The 24799-nt window shown below is 45.3% G+C and overlaps 1 protein-coding gene across 1 annotated transcript in view; it reads right to left on the bottom strand.

The window, feature by feature from the left end:
- The window catches only part of amotl2 (angiomotin like 2), a 29290-nt gene extending 5435 nt beyond the window's left edge, over positions 1–23855 (bottom strand). The window contains exons 1-8 of the mRNA XM_033031676.1: positions 23695–23855; positions 19541–20368; positions 15598–15838; positions 11574–11718; positions 10905–10997; positions 2322–2467; positions 2083–2232; positions 538–728 (exon numbers count right to left, since the gene is read on the bottom strand). Coding sequence (XP_032887567.1) covers positions 538–728; positions 2083–2232; positions 2322–2467; positions 10905–10997; positions 11574–11718; positions 15598–15838; positions 19541–20343 — 1769 coding nt within the window. The 5' untranslated portion in view covers positions 20344–20368; positions 23695–23855. The remainder of the gene's footprint in view (positions 1–537; positions 729–2082; positions 2233–2321; positions 2468–10904; positions 10998–11573; positions 11719–15597; positions 15839–19540; positions 20369–23694) is intronic.
- Positions 23856–24799: the final 944 nt, after the last annotated feature.

Here is a 24799-nt window from a genome sequence, read left to right as displayed (position 1 = left end):
GAAGACAGCAGCCCAGATGCTTCCTGAGACATGGGGCTCTCGTCCTGGACACGGGGCTCTCGTCCTGGACACGGGGTACCCCTCAAGACATGACCCCCCCCCCCCCACAACTTGCGGGGCTCTCCTTCCCCCCCCCCCCCCCCCCCCCACCTTAAATATGCGGCTTTTCCTCCTCCTCCCACCACAGACCCGAGATCCCTGGGACACTGGGCGCTTCTCGTGACACTAGGCTTTTCCCAGATTATAAGGCTCCTACTGTGCTGGGATATCTGAAATAATGCTTTTTGAAAACTTTAAAATTCAACATCTATCTGTCATTCCTACCATTTCAAGGAGGGACTGTTCACTTTAAACACCCGGGCAGCAAAATAAACTGGTGAGAAATCCAAGAGCAGGGGTGTATACACCTACGGGTTCCCTGTGACCCTGCAGGTTGTATCTCCAGGTGGAGAGGGGGAAGGATATATCCAGGATAAATCCTTTAATGTATCTGATTCGCGTTGTTAAAGTGAAACAGCTGGGAAAGCATAAACGTACCTCTGGGTTGCTGCTGTGGCAGCTGCATCCATTGCAAACTGCCGCATGGTGCTCTCCTCCAGATACTTCTGTTCCCATTTGGTCATGTCAGCTTCCAGAGCCAGAATCCTCTCTTCCTTCTCACGGAGCAGCTCCATCAACGCTGGTGCACTGTACTCTGCAGCTCCAGTGTTCTGGGCTGTTGCTTGGCGCTGCGGGGAGAACCATGCATTCAAGCTTTCCGCAGATAAACAAGCCGCCTGCCCCTTGCCATCTTAGTTAAATGCTGAAAATACCGACAGACCTGATCCACAGTGGGACTGTCAGAATCGGGTCACTCACAGGCAGAGCCTCGAGTGCAGCTCCCACAGAGCCAAATACTTCAATGAGCCATTAAGCTGAATGCTGTTTGTCATCCATGGCAGTTGCAAAATAATCACAGCACCATTTTGAAGGATATTATTTTTCAACTGGGCAATATTTATCCATCAATAGGTTGTTATTGTAGGGCTGCATGTGGGAACTTTCTCTGTACAAGGTACCAGAAATAGGCCACAATCCAACTAGACTCCCAGCAACACCCCTCTCTTCCCTGCCTTGTCACTATCAGTGTAACGCCCTCGCCCTACATAAACTTTATGCAAAATCCCATCAATGCACCTTAATGTTCATCACATTCTCTCTTCTTGCCATTGAGCTCCACGCTATAATCACTCTGGCTTTCTTCTCAACCCCGTTTGATCGCACGGTAATGCTTATATTGATGACCTCTGGCTCTGCTCTTCCTCACAAGGGCAAACAGTCTCTGAATACTTCCACCGTTCACCCTCCTCTGGGTAGTTCAACCTGCCAGAGCTGGTGTTCTTCCTACACAGTAAACATCAGTCCAACTGGCTGTTCTAAGTCCCACATTATTCCAGTGAGCACACTCACAAAACACTTTAAGTAAAGCATTCTCGGATGTCCTAAAGACACAAAGAGCACTAGTTCTTTATTTTCTAAGTGACCTTGTGGCAAACACAAATGTTATACTTGGGTTCCTTTGAAAATTCCTTTAGGGACTGTGCTTCAAGCAAGATACACACTTGCAAGGCTTTTATATTGCGTCGCTTCGATATAATTTTTGATAGAACCCGCTGCCTTTGTGATAGTTGACAGACACACTATGGAATGGTTTTAATTTAGATTAGAGATACAGCACGGAAACAGGCCTTTTGGCCCACCGGGTCCACACCGACCAGCTATCCCCACACATCAACGCTATCCTTCACACACTAGGGACAATTTGCACACTCCAAGTCAGGATCGAACCCGGGTCTCCAGGGCTGCTGGTGCTATAAGGTAGCAACTATACCATTGTGCCACTGTGCCACCCTTACAAGGCAGTGCAATACCATTCCAATCAGTCATCCCATCTGTTGCTCACTTGGGTCCATTGGTCTGCATGGAGTAGAGCTTCCAGACCTCCACAGGCATGCTGGCTGCTGTCATGTTTTGGGCTTGCTCTGAATAACATTTACAAAATGGGGTGTGGAGTTCGCGTTAGGCGGCAGGTGGCCTAGTTACCTGCTGTGTCCGTAGACTCTTCAGTTCCTGTTCCAGTCGGTTCCTCAGCCGCAGCTCCAGCTGCTCGCGTTTCTCACACGCTGCCTGCAGCTGGGTCAGAGCATGCTGCAACTTCTCCACCCTCTCCACGTAGGCTCGCTTCTTCCGCAACTGAGGGAGAGACAGAGAAATGCCTGACATCAAAACCTTGACCATGCTGTGGCAGTCGATAGTTAAAGAGTTGGCAGAACTTGCTGTACCTCATCTTCGAGCCGCACGACTTTGGACTGCGTGCTGTTGAGGGCGTGGTCAAGCAACTGCATTCGCCTGTGCTGATCGTCATTCCTGCTGCACGAAAGGCTCAACTCTCTCCGAAGCTGCTCCTTCTCTTGCTGCTGTTCCCTGTCTGTAAAACATGCACATCCAATCAAGAAAATGCTGCTGGCAATTTATCTCTTACATTCATCAGCCATATGGTGCCTTTCTCAGCACAGGCAGCATGATAACATAGCAATCAGACCAATGACTATACTGCAAATGATTTCAAGAATACAATCTATTTTCCCATGGACCAGCCACACTGTTAGTTAATTAAAAAGCTCCTTCAGGTAAGGCAAATACATTTTACTTTTGACAATTCTATAATTTTTCTAATCAATCCGTCCTGTGATTAGTGTGATCAGATATGCACTGATCAATCCAATGGCTCCTAATTCCATCTCTGATTTATTGTTTCAACAACTGTCCCGACTCTGAGGCTGAATTCACTGGTGTCTAATGACATATCTTTACATAATTCTGGAATAAGGGTGTGACATTTGTAATTTTCCAGTCCCCAGGCACCAAGTCAGAATTATAGGGCTTTGGTGAGGCTGAAGTTGGAATATTGCACATGGTTCTGCTCACCTCTTTACAGGAATGATGTGGATGCTTTGGAGAGGGTGCAGGGGAGGTTTACCAGAATGCTCCCTGGATTAGAGGGTTTCAACTACAAGGAGAGGTTGGATAGTCTCGGATTATTTTCTTTGGAGCATCGGAGGTCGAGAGGAAACGATGGAAGTATATAAAATTATGAGAGGCACAGATAGGGTAGGCAGTCAGAATCTTTTTCCCAGGGTGGAAATGTCCCACACTAGAGGGCATACTTTAAGGTGAAAGGGGGAAAGAGGGCAAGTTTATTTTTACACTGTGAGTGATGGAGGCCTAGAACGCATTTCCAGGGGGTGGAGGTTGAGGCTGATACAATAGTGGTATTTAAGAGGCTTTTAGGCACATGGAAATGCAGGGAATAGAGGCATATGGATCATGTGCAGGCAGTTGAGATCAGTTTAACTAGGTATCATGTTTGGCACAGGCATTGAGGGCTGAAGGGCCTGTTCCTGTGCTGTAGTGTTCTATGTTCTAAGATAGAACCTCCAATTGAAACCAATTATATTGCAGAATCTGTATATTTAAAGCAATAATAGAAAATGCTGGACAAACTCATATATGGAAAGAGAAACAGTCAAAGGCCATTCATCAGTATTGGCAAACATTCTTTGTTCTGATGAAGGGTTCCCAACCCTTGAAAGATTAACCATTTCTCTTTTCACAGAATCTGCCTGACCTGCTGAGTGTCCCAACATTTTCTGAGAGTGAATCTCCCTCTTGAACAATTCCATTGAACACATTAAACACCAACCACAATGTCCAAGGATAGTCATGACCACCGGTGTTTCCAACTGATATTTTCAGTCATAGATGGTGAAGCCCTGACTCTTTCCACCTCTGCCCCTTCTTGAATTCATACCCCAAATCCACATCTTTAACCAGCTACTAACAACATCTCCCAATATCTTAATCTGGCTCCCTGCTAAATTCTGGATGCCATCACTTCCGAGATTGGGATTTGTCTAATATTCAAAAGTGTAGATTAATGCAAGGTCGTTATTTAACAGTGGACATTAGATTAAAGAATGCAACTGACTTCACATCAGTAAAAGAATAGCTGTAAGAATGAACCAGGCAGAATCAGTGCTTCCGCTGTTTCCTGTGATAAAATCGCCCCCGCCTGACGTTGCGCTGCCCACTGAGATTTCACAGAGTGCAGTCACATATAAAAAGCATTCTGAGAACTTTGGCTCTCCAAAATTGCATTCCTCTGAGCAATAAATAGGAAAACACATTGACTTCTGCAGCAATAATTACCATAAGGTTGCAGACGCACAAAGCAATTCACTGGTGCAAGTGAAGCCACTGCTTAGCACTGCAACATTCTTCAGCAAGTTTGCAAATAATTGTGCCAAAGCATCAAAAATCCTGCCCCCTTTATTGTTTATACTAACTCTTCCGCTAAAAGCTCATTGTAGTAATATCAGCAGCAACCAGCATTCCACATTCCACTCCACCTTCCTCTGCCATGCTCCCAAGGGAATGACCGAATGACCTTGGTAGGCTCCTAACTTCCTGCTATAAAGTTGTGCATTGAACAAAGAATGTGCTTGAGGCCGAGGGTGGGGGAGGGGAGCTGCACTGTTAATGGCAGTCATGGGACAAACTACAATCCCCGTTCCTCTGACCTACATACTTAACAATCAAATGCATACTACACAACTACCTCCAAGAGCAAACCCGGGTTAACACTTCAGTGGTACACAAAATTGCTGGAGGAACTCAGCGGGAACCTAACACTTCAGTGCCCACGGCTGTGATTTGTACTGGCACAGAATAAAAACAAGAGGAGGAATGGAATGAAGCCAAAAGAGGGTTGGAAATGCAATGTGCGCATTGTTTAGCTCTCTGGGAAATTCTTTGCCTTTCTGGGGCTGAATACAGAGGGAAAAGTGAACAAACTGTGAGCAGATATGGCGTGGCCAGGCCTAGTGTCCCGTGGAACTATTCCACAAAGTGAGGCAGCAGTAATCCTTCTCGCTGGTCCAACATAATATATATTACACTGCAACATCCCCAACACCTGCTCTTAAAGTGGACATCTAATCACGTGGGTCTTCACTGGGACACTCAGATTTAGTCTTGTCTTCTGACTGCTGCTGTAAATCGTACAGCACCTCAATCTCGATACATCGTAACAAAATGGTGCTGGTGAGGCCATATTTGGCGTATGGCGTTCAGTTTTGGTCACCCTGCTATTGGAAGGATGTCATTAACTAGAAAGAGTGCCAAACATATTTACAGGGATAGTGCCAGGACTTGAGGGCCTGAGCTCTCGGGAGAGGTTGTACAGGCTAGGACTTTATTCCTTGGAGTGCAGGAGGCTGCATGATGATCTTATGGAGGGGTATACATTCATCAAGGGAATAGATCGGGTAAATGCGTAGATTCTTTTAGTCAGAGTAGGAGTATCAAGAACCAGAGGACATAGGTTTACGGTGAGAAGGAAAGATTTAATCAAAACCTGAGGGACAGTTTTTTCACACAGAAGGTTGTGGGTATATGGAACAAGCTGTCAGAGGAGGTAATTGAGGCAGGTAGAATTTAAAAGATACTTGGACAGGTACATGGATAAGAAAGATTTAGAGGGATAGGGACCATATGGACTTGTGGGATTAGAGTGGATGGGGCATGTTGGTCGGCATTCGCAAGTTGGGCTGAAGGGCCTGTCTTGGTGTTGTCTGGCTCTATGACTAATGTTTGCGACTTCAACGTGACCAGGTCTGTTGATCTATGCCTGATCATATGGACACACACATACAAACGCATATGCTAATTCAAAACCCTGAAAGTGTAGGCTGAAAGCGGGGAGGGAGTTTCAATAGGTTTTTTCTCATGGGATTAGTGTAGATGTTGAAATTGTCGGCATGGACCTGGTGGGCTGAAGCGCCTGGGCCTGTGACTTGATGACGCATTCTCGTACACAGGCATTCAGAGTGCAGATGTGACTCTGCTTGTTCACTCATCAGGTGAGAATGTCGTGTTGGTAATGTGCTTAATAAAAAACATTCCCTTTAAGCTGCGCTCATTGAGCATGACAATTGTTCAGCCGTAACTAACAGTCACACAGTGTGCTGTTCCCAACACAATTGTCGCAAACGTGAACCTGGGCATAACCTTGGCAGGAACCCAGGGGCAGGTTGGTGGGAGGGAAGTGACATGAAGGGGGCAGACAGAAATCTGGATGGGGCTCGTATCACAAGTCCAGCAGAGAAGTGGGGAATTCATTAACAACCATCTACATCAAGCGGCAGCATCTCCAACTGGGCACGGGCAGAGATGACCACGTAAGTGGAGGAAGGCGCAGCACCCCATCCCCACCTGGGGATGAAAGTGGCAGGAAAACCTCACCATAAACCCACATATATTGCCATGCATTTCCAAACAAATTATGCTGACCTCGTAACCAGAAACATCCAACATATCATATAAGCTTACTTTAAAGAAGGCCATTCAGCCCAATGAGTCTGGGCCAGCTCAGAGAGCAATCCAATTCCAGACTAACGTCCCCTGCACATTAATCCCACATTCCCATCAACCCCCAGCCTGCCATATTCTACACTTGGGGGGCAAGATGTGCAAGAGGCAAGAGGTACAGAAGTGTGAAAACGCATACCTCCAGATTCAGGGACAGTTTCTTCCCAGCTGTTATCGGGCAACTCAACCATCATATCAACGACTAGTGAGCTGTCCTGAGCTACTATCTACCTCATTGGAGATAGTAGGACTATCGTTAATCGGCCTTTATCTTGCGCTAAACGTTATTCCCTTCATCATTCTCAGATTCAGATTCAGATTCAACTTTATTGTCATTGTGCAGTGTACAGTACAGAACCCCGAAATGCAGATCATGTATCTGTATATTGTAATCATGCAGTCTTTCTGCTGACTGGTTAGTACTCAACAAAAATCTTTTCACTATAGCTGTAAATGTGATAATAAACTAAACTAAACTCTATAAGATCAACCCCATCCTCCTGCACTCCAAGGAACAAAGTCCTAGCCTGCTCAACCTCTCCCTATAGTTCAGGGCCTCCAGTTCTTCGTAAATCTTCTCTGCACCTTTCCCAGATTAACAACATCTTTCCAATAAATGGGTAACCTAAACTGAACATAATACTATAAATGTGGCCTCACAAATGTCTTGTACACCTGTGACATAACGTCCCAACTTCCATACTCAATACTCTGACAGATGAAGGCCCAATGTGCCAAAAGCCTTCTTGACTTTATCGGACTTCAATGTTATATATTTGCACTAAATATTGTACCCTATATTGTAGTCTATTTTTCTGGCTAAATAGCATGCAAACAAAAGTATTCCACTGTATCACGTGACAATCTTAAACAAACATATTTACAGCAACCAATTAACCTACTAAACGTTTTGGGGAGTTTTACTGGAGCATCCAAAGGAAATCCATGAAGAAATCCACAGGGAGAATGTGCAAACCCCACACACAGCACCAGGGATCAGGACCAGACCTGGGCCCCTGGAGTTGTGATGCAATGGCTGAACTAGCTGTGCCACTGTGCTGCCCGTTGAACATCCATCAAAGCCCAGCAGTGTAAGTTTAGTAGGAATGATGGAGCCTCACCAAAATATTGCCCACATGTGTAACCACGCAGTTTCTTGCAATGAGGCAGTTTTCTGTGACGCTTGCTGCCCCACTTGCAAGCTTTAAAACTTGCTGCCATTTTCATTGTCTAACTACACCAGCAATCAGGTTTGGAGTGGCCAATTCAGGTTAAATGGGCAGACTCTTCACTAAGGGACACTCGTTCAAGCAGTGAGGATTGAAGACTTTGCAACAGCTTCATTCTCACTTTTAACATCACCACTCTTTTAGTTCTTGGAACAGATTGGGGATGGTGGGCTTTGGACGGATTGGCTCTGTGTCTCGAGAAGCAGCGCTGATTCAGGGACACAGAACCATGAGCCCACAGTCACCTTACAGAGGTTCACAAAATCACGAGTGGTGTAGATAAGGTGGATGGACACAGTCTTTTTCACAACAGAAAAGTGTAAAACTAGAGGGTATGTGTTGTTAAATAGATTTTTTTTTTTTTTTTTAAAGGGACTTATTTTGGAAGTTAGATCATGCAAATCCTGTTGTGCAAGTGGTAGTGTGGAGAGGCAGGTGCAGCAACCTGTCAGGAAGAACCAAAGTCCTCACATGTGCCTCAACCAAAAGACCTTGTATATCCCGAGAGAAACATTTTAATGGTTCTTCCTATCTGATTATTAAAACTAATCAGTAACTAATCAGCTCCACATACAGAAATACTGAGGCCTTTGTGTATCAACCAATAAATGTGACATGGATCCCTGGCACACAGTTCAAGAAACCCTGGTGGAATTTAACATTTAGCATGAACAGTTTGTCCACCTCAGGGTCTTTTGTTTTAACTTTCCTTTCTTGGTTTTCGAGAGATTCACAGCAGCATGGCAGGTTATTTTCCCCAGAGGCTCATGTACCCAGTGGGCAATGCCGGCTCACAGCTGCCCTCCTGAACTCGCCTCAAGGACATGTTAGCAAAGTTGAGCAAATAATTCTGCTCAAGATATGCCACGTGTAAGTGCTGTGCTAATTGTTCTGCAGAACACTCTGCCTGTCCACCAACTCTGGCTGCATTACTTCAGAGCTAATGACTAGTGCTTGAGGATCAGCAGAGGAGATTCACAGCAGTCCAAGTATGCAAGGAATTTACATTGCTATTATTTTTCACACAGGATGTGCTGAAGTGCCAAGAGCTGCTTGTTTAGCTCTAAGTTCTACCTTAGCTTTTCACTGTTTCTTGTGCAACTCAATTCAACCAAGCATGAAGTGCCACATCACATAACAAATGAATCAGAAGGAGCCAGCCTTCAATCTGCTCCACTTTTTGTCAAAACCATGATCTTCAACCCCAGCTCCATTTTCTAGCATTATCCCCCTCATCATTAATATTCAGAAATTGATCAGTCTCTGCTCTCAATTAAGTCAGTGACTAATTCTCCACTTTCCTCGAGAACTTCAAAGGTTCGCCACCTCTGCATGCAAATGTCTCCGCACCTCAGTCCCAAATGGCATTTCCCTCATAATTCAACAGCATCTTCAGTCCTAATCTCCCTGAGTCTAGCCTTTAAACACTTTAAGAATGTTATGTTTTGCTGAGATCTCCTCTCATTCCTAACATCTCTAGAGACTAGTTCCAATCTACTCACTCCTTCATGATACAATATCCCTTCCATTACTACAACTGGTGTAATGAACCTTCCTTGCGGTCACTCTGACATTTTTAGGTCAAGGCTGGGCCTATGAAAGATTGTAGGGGTTGGGGTGTGGCAGCCCAGAGGTTTAAGGTTAGTGCAGTTGATTATGAAGTGACAAGATTGTGTCTTCCACATAAATTCCACTTTGCTGCCTGTTTGCAAGTGGAGTCTGTGCCATGCTCTGAATAATGCTGGAGTAAGGGGTCAGGTCTTCAGCTGCCGCCCTTGTAAGTTGATAGTGGGACAGGGTTTCGCAGTAGGCTTGGAATGTACCTTCAGTATATAGAGAGCTGCCATCTTGCTACCCATCAAGCACCAGGCACCACATCTCACTACTGTCACAAACCCAGATTATTCTTTCCACAAAGTCAGTCCAAGTGTGTCTACTGGTCCGAGCCAGGGCATCAATCCAGATGTTGATCTAGACTCTGTACCATGTCACCTGGGAGGAGATCTTCCTGGTAATGTGCTGTCCTTTGCCTGGGCATGTGAATGTCTGTTGGGGTGAACAGGAGGTGTATGATGGATGAAAAGCTGGGTATCAGATTTCTGAGATGTTCCTAATTCCCCTCTTATGAACATAACTTTGATAAATTCCTTCTAATGAGCCTGTCCCACTTAGGCGATTTTTTGGGCGACTGTCATAGTCGTAGCAGGTCGCTGAAAAAACGGCGACTGGACCCCCCCCCCCCCATATGACAATGTCTACGACAATGTCTACAACAACCTACCACCCAGTCGACGTCCAGCTATAGCAAGCTACCGACAACCGGCGACCCATTAGGACGTCCACCTACAACAACCTACGACCACACCTATGCCCACCCGCGACAAGGTAAGACAATTCAGTCACTGGTATCTGTCGCCGGTTGACGTATGTAGTCACCAATGGAATGCTACAATTCTTTGGGAGACTGAGGAGACTACTCACGACCATGTGGCGGCAGCCTAGTCGCCTGTAGTCGTCTAAAAAATCGCCTAAGTGGGACAGGCCCCTAAGTATCTTAAATAAATCTAAAAAATTGATGGAAAGGAGTGCGTCATTTGTGCTGTCCTTTGCCCCGAACACATCCATGACAACTTTGGTACCCCATCCAAGCTAGTTCATTTTCCCCACATCTGGCCCATATTTATATCCATATTCATGTCCAAATATCATTTGAATGTTATTATTGTACGTGGAACTACTTCGTCTGAAGAAAGGTCTCGACCCAAAACGTCACCATTCCTTCTCTCCAGAGATGCTGCTTGTCCCATTGAGTTACTCCAGCTTTTTGTGTTTCTTGGTTTAAACCAGCATCTGCAGTTCCTTCTTATACATACTTCCTCTGGCAGCTCATTCCATATCCCCACCACCCTCTGCGTGAAAAAGTTGCCCCTTAGGTTCCTATTAAATCTTTGACCTCTCACCTTAAGATCTGATGCATTCTCTATCACTGTTCCTGAGATTTTACAGTAGAATTACTTTCTGAAGTTATTGTGAATGAACACGAGTGGGCCCATTCATTGTTGGGTCCTTCACACAAACTATCAGTCAATGTCAATCGTTGGATGGAATCTTTCCAACCAAATTTCAAGTTTCATATTGGCTAATACTTCCATTTGTGGACAAAGGTTAGTTGTACAATGATCATGAAGGTAAGTGAGGTAATCTTACTTTGAATGATCAACTTGCTGAGAATACTTTGTCCATCTTCCGATACCTCGCACTCCTTAGTGGTCAGCAGTTTATTGGCAGAACCCAGCTTTTCTATATGGGAAAGCCAGAGTATGAACCACATGGAGCACAGGAAACCAAGCAACAAGTTGCACAAATGACTAGCAGGCTACTTCAGGCCAATACACACGGCAGCTCCGAATCACCTCCTGCTCACTATATATTGTCTAATTAATGCTATAAAGATGAGGTAAAATGTGAGCCACAATTCTCCTTTAGATCTCACATTCTTTCTGATACGTTTTAACATTGTCAATGTGCCAGATATTTTCGCCTATTAATTCCTTCAACATCCTCCAGTTTGGTAGAATAAACCACATTACTGTTTGGACTCCAAAGCACAGCAGGAAGGCTAGTCTGGTTCAAATGTACAGTTCAAGGGTAACATAATGTTGAACTGGAATACTCCATTATCCCCTTATGGTGTCATTTCTTGATAGTATTAATGCATTTTAAATATGAATAATTTTTATATAACTACCCGTCTTAAATATTTTGATTGCATTCGTTGAAATCTTTATCCTGGTGAATGGTTTGAAGTGATATCAGAATACATCTGCCTGCAGTTTCGGGTCATAAACACAGTCTTGGCAAGACCTGCAATCTTACCTCTGAGATCACGGTTGAAGTCGTGAAGCCGCCGAATCTCTCCCTCCATTTTGTTTCTCATTGTTTTTTCCAGTATCTCACGTTTGGATGATGCTTTCATGAGGTTGTCATAGGCTTCAGAAATTCTCTGGATCTCTCTCTCCAACTGCAGAATAATCACAGGTTGGCGGATGAGTGAAAGGCACCAAAAGGGGACATTACCTAGGGTGAAGACAACTCCGCTAACATAACGGAAGGAGAGTGAACAGGCAATGGTCACCACCAAGAGGAGTGAACAGGCAGGTATTTATGTTGCTAGTGCAGCTGAGTTTCTGATCAATGGTGGCCAAGTATGTTGATGGTATCTGACCTACAATGATGGTAAGGCCACTGAAAGTCATGCATTGGTGGTTAAGACTCTTGTTGGAAATAGTCATTGTCTGGAACTTTTCTGGTGTGTTACCTGCAACTTCAAGTTATGATGGAGCAACTGAAGATGGTTGCGTTTTAGACACTGCCCTGAGGCACCTCTGCACTGATATTCTGCAGACAGGAAACCAGAATGAATAGTGACACCACCGAGTGTGTCACTCCTGCCGATGGAGATGATTTTCAACAGTGACCAACACTGGCATTTCCTAAAACTCACTGACAACAGTGGGACTGTGATCAATAGAAGCTCCATGATCATGACCAAGAATGTGGTGGATGTTTATGTTAACTTTTATGTAGTTGTGTGTCTTGTTGCATTTTCTTTTAGTATGGCTGTAGGTTAATTTGAATTTCACTGTACCTTAATTGGTACATGTGACAATAAACTGACCTTGAAACCTTGAAGATCAGATGTCTCAGCAGATCAAGGATAAAAACTGGATGCTGGTGCCCGAGTTACTTACAGGCTTTTGCCGGGACCTGTCTTGAGGCTGATAAACTAGCAATCTCCGCAATCTCCATGGGATCCCATACATTCCCCAGAGGGAAAGTACATCCACAACGTTGGTTTCATATGCATCCCCGTTCTAACTTATCACGGGCAAAGTCTCTTTGCACCCAGTTGGGGCGCGATTGAAAGAGGCTCATTCATATGAGTAATAATACATGATGGATCCCACTTCAAGTGTAGAGTCATAAAGCATGCAAACAGCCCCTCAGCCCAACTTGCATACGTCAACCAAGATGCCCCATCTACACTAGTCCCACGTTTGGCCCATATCCCTCTAAACCTTTCCTATCCATGTACTTGTCCAAATATTTTTTAAATGTTGTTATTGTACCTGCCTCAACTACCTCCTCTGGCAGCTCGTTCCATATTCCCACTACCCTCCCTGTGCGAGTTGCCCCTCAGGTTCCTATTAAATCTTTTCCCATAACTTTATGACTTCTGGTTCTTGATTCCCCTACTCTGGGTGAAAGACTGAATCTTCCCTATCTATCCCCCTCATTATCTTATACACCTCTATAAGATTACCCCTCATCCTCCTGAGCTCCAAGGAATAAAGTCCTAGCCTGCCTATCGCTCAGACCCTCAAGTCCTGGCAACATTCTCGTAAAATAACCAGGGTTGGAAAGCAAGCTTAGGTTAGAGCATGGAAACAGACCCTTCAGCTCACCGACTATACACTGACCATCCATCGATCACCCATTCACACTAGTTCAACGTTATCTCACTTTTCCAGTCATAACACTCCGGGAACAATTTACAGAGGCCAATTAACCTCAAGCCTGCACTTATTTGGGAGGTGGGAAAAATTGAAGCACCCGGAAGAAACTATTGCTTGTCTTGAAATTGTTAACTTTTTAGCAATGTTTAGCAATGATCTTACACCTGCATTTTACTAACACCGCATTCAGGCTTTGGAAAATGACAGCATATGTTATATTAAATTTTTTTTAAAAAGAGATCAGTAGAATTGAGAGGTCACAATCCATCATCAATAAAACTCAATGTTCTCAAATCCCGGACTGACTTGTAAATTGTAACAATTTGCTACAGTGATTCACTGGGTTGCACACACAGCCGACCTCTGCAGTGCAACTGAAAACGTATTGATCTGGTTGGATCTTCAGCAGACATCATTCCAAAGATGTTAGTTGAATTTTTAGGCTTCACACCACCAACGTCTCAGCAACGTTCATTAGTGAACCATTGTAGCTGAAGCCAAACAACTGTAGTTCAAAGTTGTCAGCATGAGAGGAGTTTATGGTCATGGTAATCATATTTATTATAGACAGGAGATAGTGAATGAGCTCAAACTATTTTACCTGAGCTAGTGTATTTTGTTTATCAGCCACAATGTCTATCAATCCAAGATACAATGGAAATCTTCCAGGGAGTAATAGTCTGATAAATTTTGGGACAATATTCAGCAAAGTTTCTTCAAAGACTTGCAGAATATTGCCAATCACTGATTTTGTGAGCTGCTTGCTCTCTTGTCCTCTGCTCTGTTCACTGACTGGTCTCAGGGGAAATTCCTGTGTGAAAACTAATGACTGGCTCACAGCTGGAGAGGTTCCTCCCTGGTGATTGCACACATTCCATCCCGATTCCTTCTAAGCGTTGTAACAAGGTGTTGCTAAATCTGACCTCACCTTTGCAGAATGTATAAGTTAATGCATCCTTGAAATTAACTGACTTCTCTCACCACCAACCGCACAAAACAAAGAACAATTGTTTTTTATTAAGCAATTTAGTAGGGATGGAGCGATATATGGATTACAATGTTGATCCTCAAAGTGAGGGAGATATTATTAGAGAGACCCAACCAGCTAAAAGCTTGAAGAGCATTCCTTTCATCAATGGATATTGGCTAACACATTGGACTTAATCAAATTAAATATTTACCAGATAACATCACCCCAGTCACAGCAGTGAAATACATCACAGGTCATAAAAACAAGGAATATTTCACAGTGTGGGAAAAAAAACCAGACAGGGCATGTGATTGAAAAATGTGATGGTCAGTTATTTGTGGTGCTGGTGGTTCATGTAGGTGTGCAAGCACTAGACACGACAGTGACGTCCAACCAGACCTTACAAGGATGAGTTATCAAGTGTGTATCAAGCCTCAGTCCAGTTCACTTTCATAACCAGCAATTTATTTTACGTAAATGCGGCAAAATTGTGATAGGGAAATAACATAGTCTTCTGCCTAACAATATACTCTCTGCAATCAGCTTCATTGTCAACACACATAAAACTACATCTGGATAGCTATATGAATAGGAAAGGTTTAGAGACCTATGGGCCTAGTGCGCCAACTTGATTAGCAGTGACGAGGTGGGCTGAAGGGCCTGTTTCTCTGCTGCATGGCTCTGACTACATCCCTATCTCGAAATGGCAAGATTGGAGAAAACTGAAGCAGATCATCTATTAGGGTTGTGAGCCATCCACTGGTCACCCTCCACACTCAGTACTGGTCTAATGACAACAACACTGGGAAAAGCACACCCTTCCACCTTCCTCCTCAAGAGGCAAGATAATCTTTCTTTACATCAGCTCAAAACCGAGGTTAAAAGGAGCTGAGAAAATGCAGCCCAACTATGGATAACTGAGCCAAAGAAATACAAGCATTCATTGCCAGGAGCCAGTTCTCAGCATCAGCACTTTCCTCAGAAGATCCTCAATGTAAACTAGGATGAATGTCACATTTTAATCACTGATCTGACAGAGGCCATCACCTTCGGTTCTGTGGTCATGATTATCCAGCATCAGCTGAAGTGGACTAGGGACCGAGTGTGTGGGCCAGATACACATTCATCAGGAGAGATGGTGCATACTCAATTCCCCAATGGAGAAAGGGATTGTGGAAATAATCAGAAAGGTGGTGTCGTCAGACGGCAAAGAACAGAGAAGTAGAACAGCGCAGCACAAGAACAGGCCCTTCGGCCCACATATTTATGTGCCAAACATGATGCCAACGTTATCATTTCTCCACCGCCATATAACCCATATTCCTCCTTTCCCAGCATCGCGACTGCTGCAGGAACTGTCGCATTTCTCAGGGGCTCAATGCAATTATGCGTTTTATCCAACATTTCTTCTTACCTTCTGGATTTTGATGGCTTTTTCAGTGTGCCCCTCTAGCTCTTTCCTTAGGTTTTCATTTTCTTTAAGCAACATCTCGACCATTTGCTGGGCACGGTTTATCAGTGCCACGTGATCCACTGGCACAAACTGGCAGCTGTCATGTGGCGCCCCTGTGACCACTACCACCTCCATTTGCGGAGAGGAGAGGAGATGCTGTCTCTGCTGCTGGGCAGGATGTAATGCTTCAGCTCGAGTCACCCTGAGCAAAACAATGACACAAACACACCAGACGTCACATCACGATAGCTTCAGTCCTCTGGAATGTAGCCTTGCTCTCTGTAGTCACAGTCTCTTTGTTTGCTTCAGTATTTAGCTCTGGGCTTTTGACTTTTAAATTACCTCCAGCTCAGCTACAAAGATTTAATTTGAAAGAATTAAAATACTGAACTGCATTCTTTAAATATTGGTGGTAGTGAAACTCAGTGCATAGGAATCTGACGTGGAGTTGCCAAATTGTATGTACATTTTACATACTATATCATTGGTGAGAAAGGACAACAAACAACCAGTAATGTAGCAGACATCCCTATTCTGATAAATCGGGAACCATTAGCCACATTAGCAATATCTCTTTAAAATATATTTGGACAGGTACATGGATAGGAAAGGTTTAGAAGGCTATGTGCCAAACATGGGCAGGTAGGGACTAGTGTACATGGAGCATCTTGATCAGCATGGGTAAGTTGGGCCAAAGGCCTTGTTCCATGCTGTATGACTATGATTCTATCAATAATTTTGCCAAGATTTCTTAACAGTTTGCAAATTTAAAGCAATTTATTAACAAGAAGATTATGTACACGAACTCTTTCAAAGATAAAGCAGAGTTCACAAGTACAGGACATTCTTTTGCAAAATGAAATCAAGCAAGAGGATCATTCTGTCCCAGCCTTTGATATCTTCCGATTGTGGCTGATGTAAAAACTGTACCTTCAGAGGTTAGGTTCTTGTCCACTCTGAAGTGGACTAACCTCTTGCCATGCCCTTCCTGTCACAGCACTTCACCATCACAAATTACGTCTAACCTTCTGGGAGAAGTTGAGCCTTCCCTTGTTGATCATTCGAATTATTTCAGGTCTAATCTCCTGCAATGTACATTTTTAGTTGTTTCTTTCTCCCCCTGGTCACGAGTCTTCCCCTAGTCCTACTCCAATCCTCCCCCACTCCTTTGTCCTACGAGATGAACCTTAGATCATGTCTCTCTGACCAAAAGTTTGATCCTGTCCTAATATCTCCTTCTGCTCTTACCGTTGTATTTTATCATACTTCTGTTTCATAAAAAATTATGTTAATCCTATTTTATTCCCTCCGCATTGCCATGAATTTCTCCTAGATTTTACCGCACATCAACAAACTAAGAGCAATTTACACTAACCAATTACATTTTTGAGATGTCTTATTCACAGACATCGATTAAAATAGTGTCTAGGGAAAGAATATGACTCCTTAAAGATCATAACGGCAATATTTGTGCAGAGCCATAAGAGATGGGGGAGATATTAAATGAATACTTTTCATCTGTTTTTACTGAGAAGATCATGGAATTTAAGGAATTGAGGCATAGGAGTTCTTTGTCTTAGATTTGAAACAAATTACCAAGAGAGGATATATTTGTGGTTTTTAAGCACTTTAAGGTGGATAAATCACTAAATCACTAGACATCACTAAGTATACCCTTGAACCATTTGGGAAGCTGGGGAGGAAATTATGAAGGTCCTTAGATATTTAGAACATAGCACAGTACAGCACATAGACAGGTTCTCCCACAATGTGCTGAACATGATGCCAAGAGCATCATGGATTTACCGGCACGGAACCCATATCCTTACATTCCCTGCATATCAATATGCCTATTCAAAATACTTTGCAACGTCACTAACATATCTGCTTCAACGACCACTCCGGCAGCAAGATCCAGGTACTCACCACCATCTGTTTCAGAAAACGTGCCCAGCACAACTCCTTTAAACTTATCCCTTTCACCTTAAAGTTATGCCCTCTGGTATTTGATTTGTCCATCCTGGGTGTATTCGGACTGTCTACTCTATTACAATGTTCCACTCTCAACACACTAAGGTAATCTACAGAGTTTGGGAGGTGAGAGGAAACTGGAGCACCCAGAGGAAACCCATGTGGTCCCAGTGAGAATGTGCGAACTCCACACAGACAGCACCCAAAGTCATGATCAAACCCATGTCTCTGGCACTGCGAGGCTGCAGCTCTACCAGTTACACCACTGAGGGCAGGGCAGTGAACGTTGTCTATATGGAAGTTAGCAAGGCCACAAATTCCTGTATGCTAGGCCAATCTGGAAAATTAGAATGCATGGAATCCAAGGTGAGCTAGCCAGTTGGATTCTAAAATTGGCTTGGAGGAAAGAGCCAAAAGAATCGTTGTGGAGGGTTGTTTTTATGCTTGGAGGCTTATGATCAGTGGAGTAATGCAGAGGTCAGTGCTGGATTTACTGTTGTTTATCATCTATGTTAATGACTTGGATGACAATGTTGTTAACATTGATAGCAAATTTGCAGATTACACTAAAATTGGTGGTATGGGTGGACAGTGAGGAAGGATATCAATTGGTACGGTGGGCAATGGAATTCAACTCTAATGTTCACCAGGATGTTACCTGGGCTTGAGTTATCGGAAGAGGTTGAATAGGCTGGGACTTTTTTTCTTTGGAATGTAGGAGGCTGAGGGGTGACATTATTGGGGAGGTACAAGGTCACGAGGTTCATGGACAAAGCAAACGCTCACAGATTTTTCCCCAGGGTAGAGGATTCTAAAACTGAAAGCATAGGCTGAAGTTAAGTGGGGAAAGATTTAGGAGGGACCTCAGGGGCCATTGTTTTCACTCTGATGCTAGTCTGTGTCTAGAATGAGATTCCAGAGGAAGTTATAGTAGCGGATTCAATTATGACTTTTAAAGACATTTGGACAGATATATGCATCGGACGGGTTGAGAGAGAGCCATGGACCAAATGCAGGTACATGGAACTAGCCAACTATCTTAACTTGGTCAGTATGGACACGGTGGGCCAGAGACCTGCTTCCATGCTCTATGAGGGAGAAAATCCACAAGGTCTCAGGAAGAACATGCAAAATCCCTACCTACAGCACCTGAGGTCAGGATTGAACACCATTTGCTGCAGATGTGAGGCACAAGCTCCACCAGCTGTGTCCCCGTCCCACCTGATGCTGTGTGCTTTGGGATATCTCATTACATTGGGGGCTCTATATAAATGGAACCTGTTATTGTTGATGTTATGTGGCTCCATGTCTTTGATAAACTTTTGTGAAGCACTTTGAAACGCTTGTGACATTGGCATGGCTACATACATATAGGATGGCCCTGCACCCATCGACTGTATCTCAGCTGGGATTGTGTTTTTTTAGGTGCAACTCTGACATGTGGTACGAGTGGTCAGGGAGCTTCAGAATAGGGAACAGGCTTTCATTTGCTCAACAGCAAGTTTCTCCAATAAACACAAAGCACATGAGGATTTACAAGGCTTGTGGATTTTTCCAGCATCTGATGGAGAAACCTAGCATCTCCTACACAACATCTTGTCCACCATCCCCCAAATCCATGCATGGCTGGAGCCAGAGTTTTGGACAGGCCCCTAACACTAAAAGGCCAATTTGATCTTGCTGGACACCTACGAATAAAAACTTTCCTTATGATATCTCTGGGTAGTAACCAGAGCTGGGGTCCTTTAGCTCACCTCTCTTCTGCAGGGCCATTCCTGACAGCCACTGAACCTGCACTGTGAGTGAGGATCAAACCAGGGGGCTCAGTCATTGCATGACGCGATCCCTACCATCCCACCCCCTTAATGTTAGAAGAGGGGAGACTGAGCAGTAATGGCTCTTGCTGAGTGAACATTGTTGACAGCATCCTTACCTGGGTGCTTGTCCCTGGGTATTGTAGCCACGTCTCTCTGCCCCATTCTGCATGCCAACAGACCACGGTGTGGAGGACTCTTCGTAGAACTGCTGGGTGGATGCGAGGCTGGGAGCTGCCTGCCTGGCAGTGGGATAGTATTCAGGGGGAGGGTCGCGGTGGTCCAGGGAATGGCAGTAGCCCTGGTACCCTGCAAGCACCACCGGCTGCTTCTGGTGTCTCGACAACTGGGGGAAGCTTTGCGAAGAGCTCATGGCGACGGGGGCTTTGGCTCCATTCCTCTCCAGGGAAAGTTGCATTAGCCTTTCGCTGAGCGAGCGGACGTGCCCGTGTTTCAGCTCCTTGAGGCCGTCGCCGTGGAGGTCTGGCTGGGTCCTGCCCGTGATCGGCTTCAACTCGGCTGGTGCGTGGCAGGTGACGGCGGCTGGGTAAGGGCCCACACCCGCTGCCTGCCATTGCCGGTGGCCGGCCAGCAACTGAGACTGAGCCTTGGCCTCCTCGTAGGATGGCAGCGGCTCCCCGTTGAGCTGCAGTTGGTGCAGGCGATGGCGTACGTTCTCGGAGTGCGAGGGGTCGCCCTGGTGCTCCTGGCCCTGCGGCTCCTGGCGGGTGGAGTGCTGCACCATCTGGCACTCCTCCTGAGTGAGGCTCTCCAGGGAGGAGCGGGGACTACTGCACCCTCCCCTCATCGCCTGCTGCTGGATGGCCAGCAATGCCCGGGTGTCGGTCAGGTTGCCGTAGCGCAGCTGCTCCTGGATCAGCCGGTGGAGCACTGTTCCCGACGAGTCTTCCGCAGTCCGCATCCTGGCTCCAGCTATTGGGATGGCTCTGCAACACAACACAGCCAGTGAGGTCCACGGTCACCAGTATATCAGGTACGCGAGCCCCAGAACACCGACACCGGTACCGCGGGCCCAGAGTTCCCACACCGTTATACTGGAGAGCAGATACCGGTACACGCGCCCCGAACACAGACTCCGCTACATGGACCCAGATCAGGTACAAGGGCTCCAGAGCACAGACACTGGTATGTGAGCCCCAGAGCGCGGGCCCCCGAGCATAGACCTATCTGGTAAGAGTCTCTCCCCCTCTCCCCACAGGAATTGGCAGATACTAGAGGCCATAGATTTAAGGTCAGAGGGAGAAAGTTTAAAGGACTTGTGCGGACCAAGTAGGTTATAAAAGGGTGGTGCAGTTGATACAGCTGCTGCATCACAGCGTCAGAGACTTGAGTTCAATCTGGAGTTTGGGATGCTGTCTGGGTGGAGCTTGCACGTTCTCCTTGTGACCACGTGGTACTCATCTTTCTTCCCATATCCAAAAGATTGGTGCGTTTGTATTAGAGGTTAATTGGCCTCAGTAAATTGCCCCTAGTGTCTTGGGATAACACACAGAATGAGAAAGTGGGATAACACAGAGCTAGTGTGATCATTGGTGCCTGGGAGGTGCTGCCAGGGGAGGTGGTGGAAGCAGATGTGAGAGCAATGTTGAAGACGCATACTGATGAACTTGCCGGGATGAAGGGATATGGACCATGTGAGGGCAGATGGGATACGTTTAGATCAGCTTGGTGGTCAGCACAGACATACAATGATATTGAGTTGTAGAGTCACACAGTATGGAAACAGGTCTTTGGCCCTCCTTGTCCATGGCGCCCAAATTGTCATACCAAGCTAACCCCATTTGCCTGCATTTGGCCCATAGCTCTCTAATCCCTTCCTATCCACCCATCTGTCCAAAAAAATATTTTAAAAGTTATAGTTGTTGCTGCTCCTCTAGCTTCCTTTGGAAGCTCATTCCAGATATGGGCTAACATCAGAGTGAAAAAAGTTGCTCCTGAGGTCCCTCTTAAATCCCTTCTCTCTCGTCTTAAACCTAAAACCGCTGGTTTTAGAGTCCTCTAACCTGGGAAGAAAAAGAGTATGATCGTTCACTTTATCCATGCCCCTCATGATCTTACACATCTCAATAAAATCAACCCTCAGCCTCCTATGTTCCAAAGAAATAAAGAGTGCACAGTGAGTAGGGACAGTTCCTGCACTGTACTCTCTTCTGTGCTCTTTCTTCCAAGACTGTTACACATTTACAATTCAGTGACAAGTAGCATTTCACACTACTTTCTTGAGCCTCAACCAACTCAAACACTACACACCAGAACCTCCCTGGGAGTTGTCTCCCATGAGACTCCACCTCCGTGCATGGCTAGTTGCTTTATCATCATCAGATAATGGCATGAATTTGAGGAATGCTCGGCATGAAGTTGTGAGCATGAAGTGACTGGATAGTAAAGGAAAAGCTCAAGGAACTTGGCTGATGAGAGGCTGAGCAAACATTAGTCTGAATCTCAACCCTGCAGGAAATTCCAGCAATAAAGCGTGTAGAATGTGAACCACAGAGGGGACTTTTTTTTCTTACCAGTTTCAGCAATTAAAACAATCTGTATTTTATCCTAAAGTTATTTTTTTCTATTGTTAAGAAACTTTTCCTTCTAACATCTTGTGTTGATTATTTCATGCGCTGCAGGCAGGATACGGGCCGCAAGCAACTGCAACACTTCAGGAGTGCAAATAACCTTGACTTTTGAAAGGACAAAGATAACATGGCAATTACTGAGGAATTCATTAGGAACGGGGCATTTCGGAATGAAGAGTGCCCAGCGCTTCTGTCGCCTGCATTTGTGGTTCTGATCTTCTTGTAAATTAACAACATTCGACGCTTCCTCTCTAATCTTAATTGCAAAAAGCACCAAACGTTTAACTGGATTCCAGGTGATTAACATTTCTAACCACTCGAATATGCATTGGTCGGGAAAAGTAATTGCTCCCGGAATACATTTGTTGGTAGAGAAATACAGATCTAAAGATAGTCAAGCCGATACACAAATCCCCCCCCACTGCAAGGATAGAAACATTCCTTCCCCGTTGAGTCTTGATTATCCCTGAATAGGGCCACTGATAAAACACAACAGACTTAGAAAAGGAACTGCATTCCTGAAGGTTTCCAAAACAAAGGCTCATTCACCCACCTGAAGAATCTCAGGGCAAGCCACACATTCCACCGCAATGTGAAAACACCTCTCAGCCCACTGCTCCTGAACCCGATAACCTACCAACTAAACCCTCCAACGCCAGCCAAAAGTCGCATTCATACACCGCCTAAATATCTTTGGATTCAAAATATGATGCATTCCACCAACATTCCCAAACTAGCACGCGGAAAAAAAAAATTATTCTTCCAATCAACACCTATAAGGGTTATTAAGGAAGTCTTGAGCCTCGAGTACTCGGAGTGTAGTTGGTCACATCGTTTACAAAAAAAAGACATTATTATTACATCCTTCCGTGAGTTTTCTTTGAAGACCCATTATAGACAATAGGTGCAATAGGCCTTTCGGCCCTTCGAGCCAGCACCGCCATTTACTGTGATCATGGCTGATCATCCACAATCAGTACCCCGATATCCTGATCTTCTGCAACTCTTAACTAACAACCAGTGAAGACCCCTTATCATGTGTAACTTTAACAGTTACAATGAGAATATCTAATCTATAAAACTAATTTGTAATTCATCTGCAATCTTCGCCAATCCGCTAATATTTCTCACCGAACGACGCTGATGGTTTAAAAAATAAATAAAGTATGACCAGTAGGTGCGAATATTCACGTTGTAACACAATGTTGACAAAATTAATATTCTATCATTTGGAATCTTTCTATAGCACGGAATGATATTTAGATTCTGCAATTTTAAGTGCGGTTGAATATTTCGGGATCGAGGATCGCTTTCAGTTTGCGATCTTCACCACCGCGCTCAATAATTCCTGCCGCCGCTGCTTTCTGCTGGCACATTCTTGTCGGCTGACATCATTTACCAGTGTGGAGAAACGCAGGCACCAGAATACGCGGGGGAAGAGACACAGAAAGAGGAATAATCCCGCACACAAAACCCTCTAAACAGCAGTAATAAAGTCAACCCGCACCGAATTACCCGAAGGAATTCTCTATCCGAACCCCTAGGAATATTTATACGAGTTTTAACACTTCCCCCGCAAGTACAGTCTTACATGAAATGGAGTTCCCGGGCAGTGTTAAAATGCGGGACTCTGTCCCAAGGCTAAATCCGACCAGAGTACCGAAGAGAAAGATGTAACTCACCTTGTGGTTTCAGGCAGCGACGGTCGAGTTGAGGACGGAGCGCCAGTGTGCCTGCGAGCTGTAGAATGGCTGCGTCCCGCGGTGCGCCAGCGAGCCAGGCAGCGGCTGGAATGCCAGGAATGCGGGAGCTACGTGTTCCTCAGTCTATCAAAGCCGCCAGCCGGGGCCGGCCGACTCACAGCCGTTGGGGCCAAACCTGCAGGGGGCACAGCTGGGCACACATCGCGGACCACAGCCCCCCGGCAGAAGCAGTGGCGAATCAAGGACAGTGGGTCTCGATGTCTGCGTGGCTCCGGCAACAGTGATAGAGCCATTCAAAGGTGGCAGCTGGTCATCTCACCAAGGTACACCGAAGCCTCGCCGAATGTGAGACCATGCTGGTGGGGCGCAATGGTCGTGCTCTCTCTCTGTGCTTGCCTCGACTTTCATTCAAAGTGGAATATTCGGCGTGACTCGCTGCGGAGAGACTGGACATTGACAACCGGGGCAGCGTTTGTGGAACTCCGCTGAAGGTTGCAAAACCCATTGGCTTTAGTGCAGATGCACCTGTCCTCCGACTTCAAGATTAACTCTGTGAAAGAATATTATTTCCAAACCCAAGACATTTGATACGATAACTGACGAGTTCAATATAGAAATGCTCCTGGCAAAATTAAAGTGTAACCTCCCGAACCAATGCCCCTCTCGCCTGAACTGTGATCTGAATCCTACCGTGGGTTTCACGCCCAGTCACAATCAAATGACAGCCATGATTGAATGGAGTAGTAGACTTGATGGGCCGAATGGCTTACTTCTGCTCCTATCACTTATGATCTTATGAAATCACCCACAACATCCCACACATCTGAGACAAAGGTGCACTGCTCTGAGTGGCCCATCTGAGGCTGTTGATCAGCCTCTCTGCCATTAGACAATAGACAATAGGTGCAGGAGTAGGCCATTCGGCCCTTCGAACCAGCACCGCCATTCAATGTGATCATGGCTGATCATCCCCAATCAGTACCCCATTCCTGCCTTCTCCCCAGATCCTCTGACTCCGCTATCTTTAAGAGCCCTATCTAGCTCTCTCTTGAAAGCATCCAGAGAACCTGCCTCCGCCGCCCTC

Source organism: Amblyraja radiata, chromosome 13, assembly GCF_010909765.2.
Source record: "Amblyraja radiata isolate CabotCenter1 chromosome 13, sAmbRad1.1.pri, whole genome shotgun sequence".
In the NCBI taxonomy this organism is placed as follows: domain Eukaryota; kingdom Metazoa; phylum Chordata; class Chondrichthyes; order Rajiformes; family Rajidae; genus Amblyraja; species Amblyraja radiata.
This window is presented reverse-complemented; position numbering and strand designations above follow the sequence as displayed.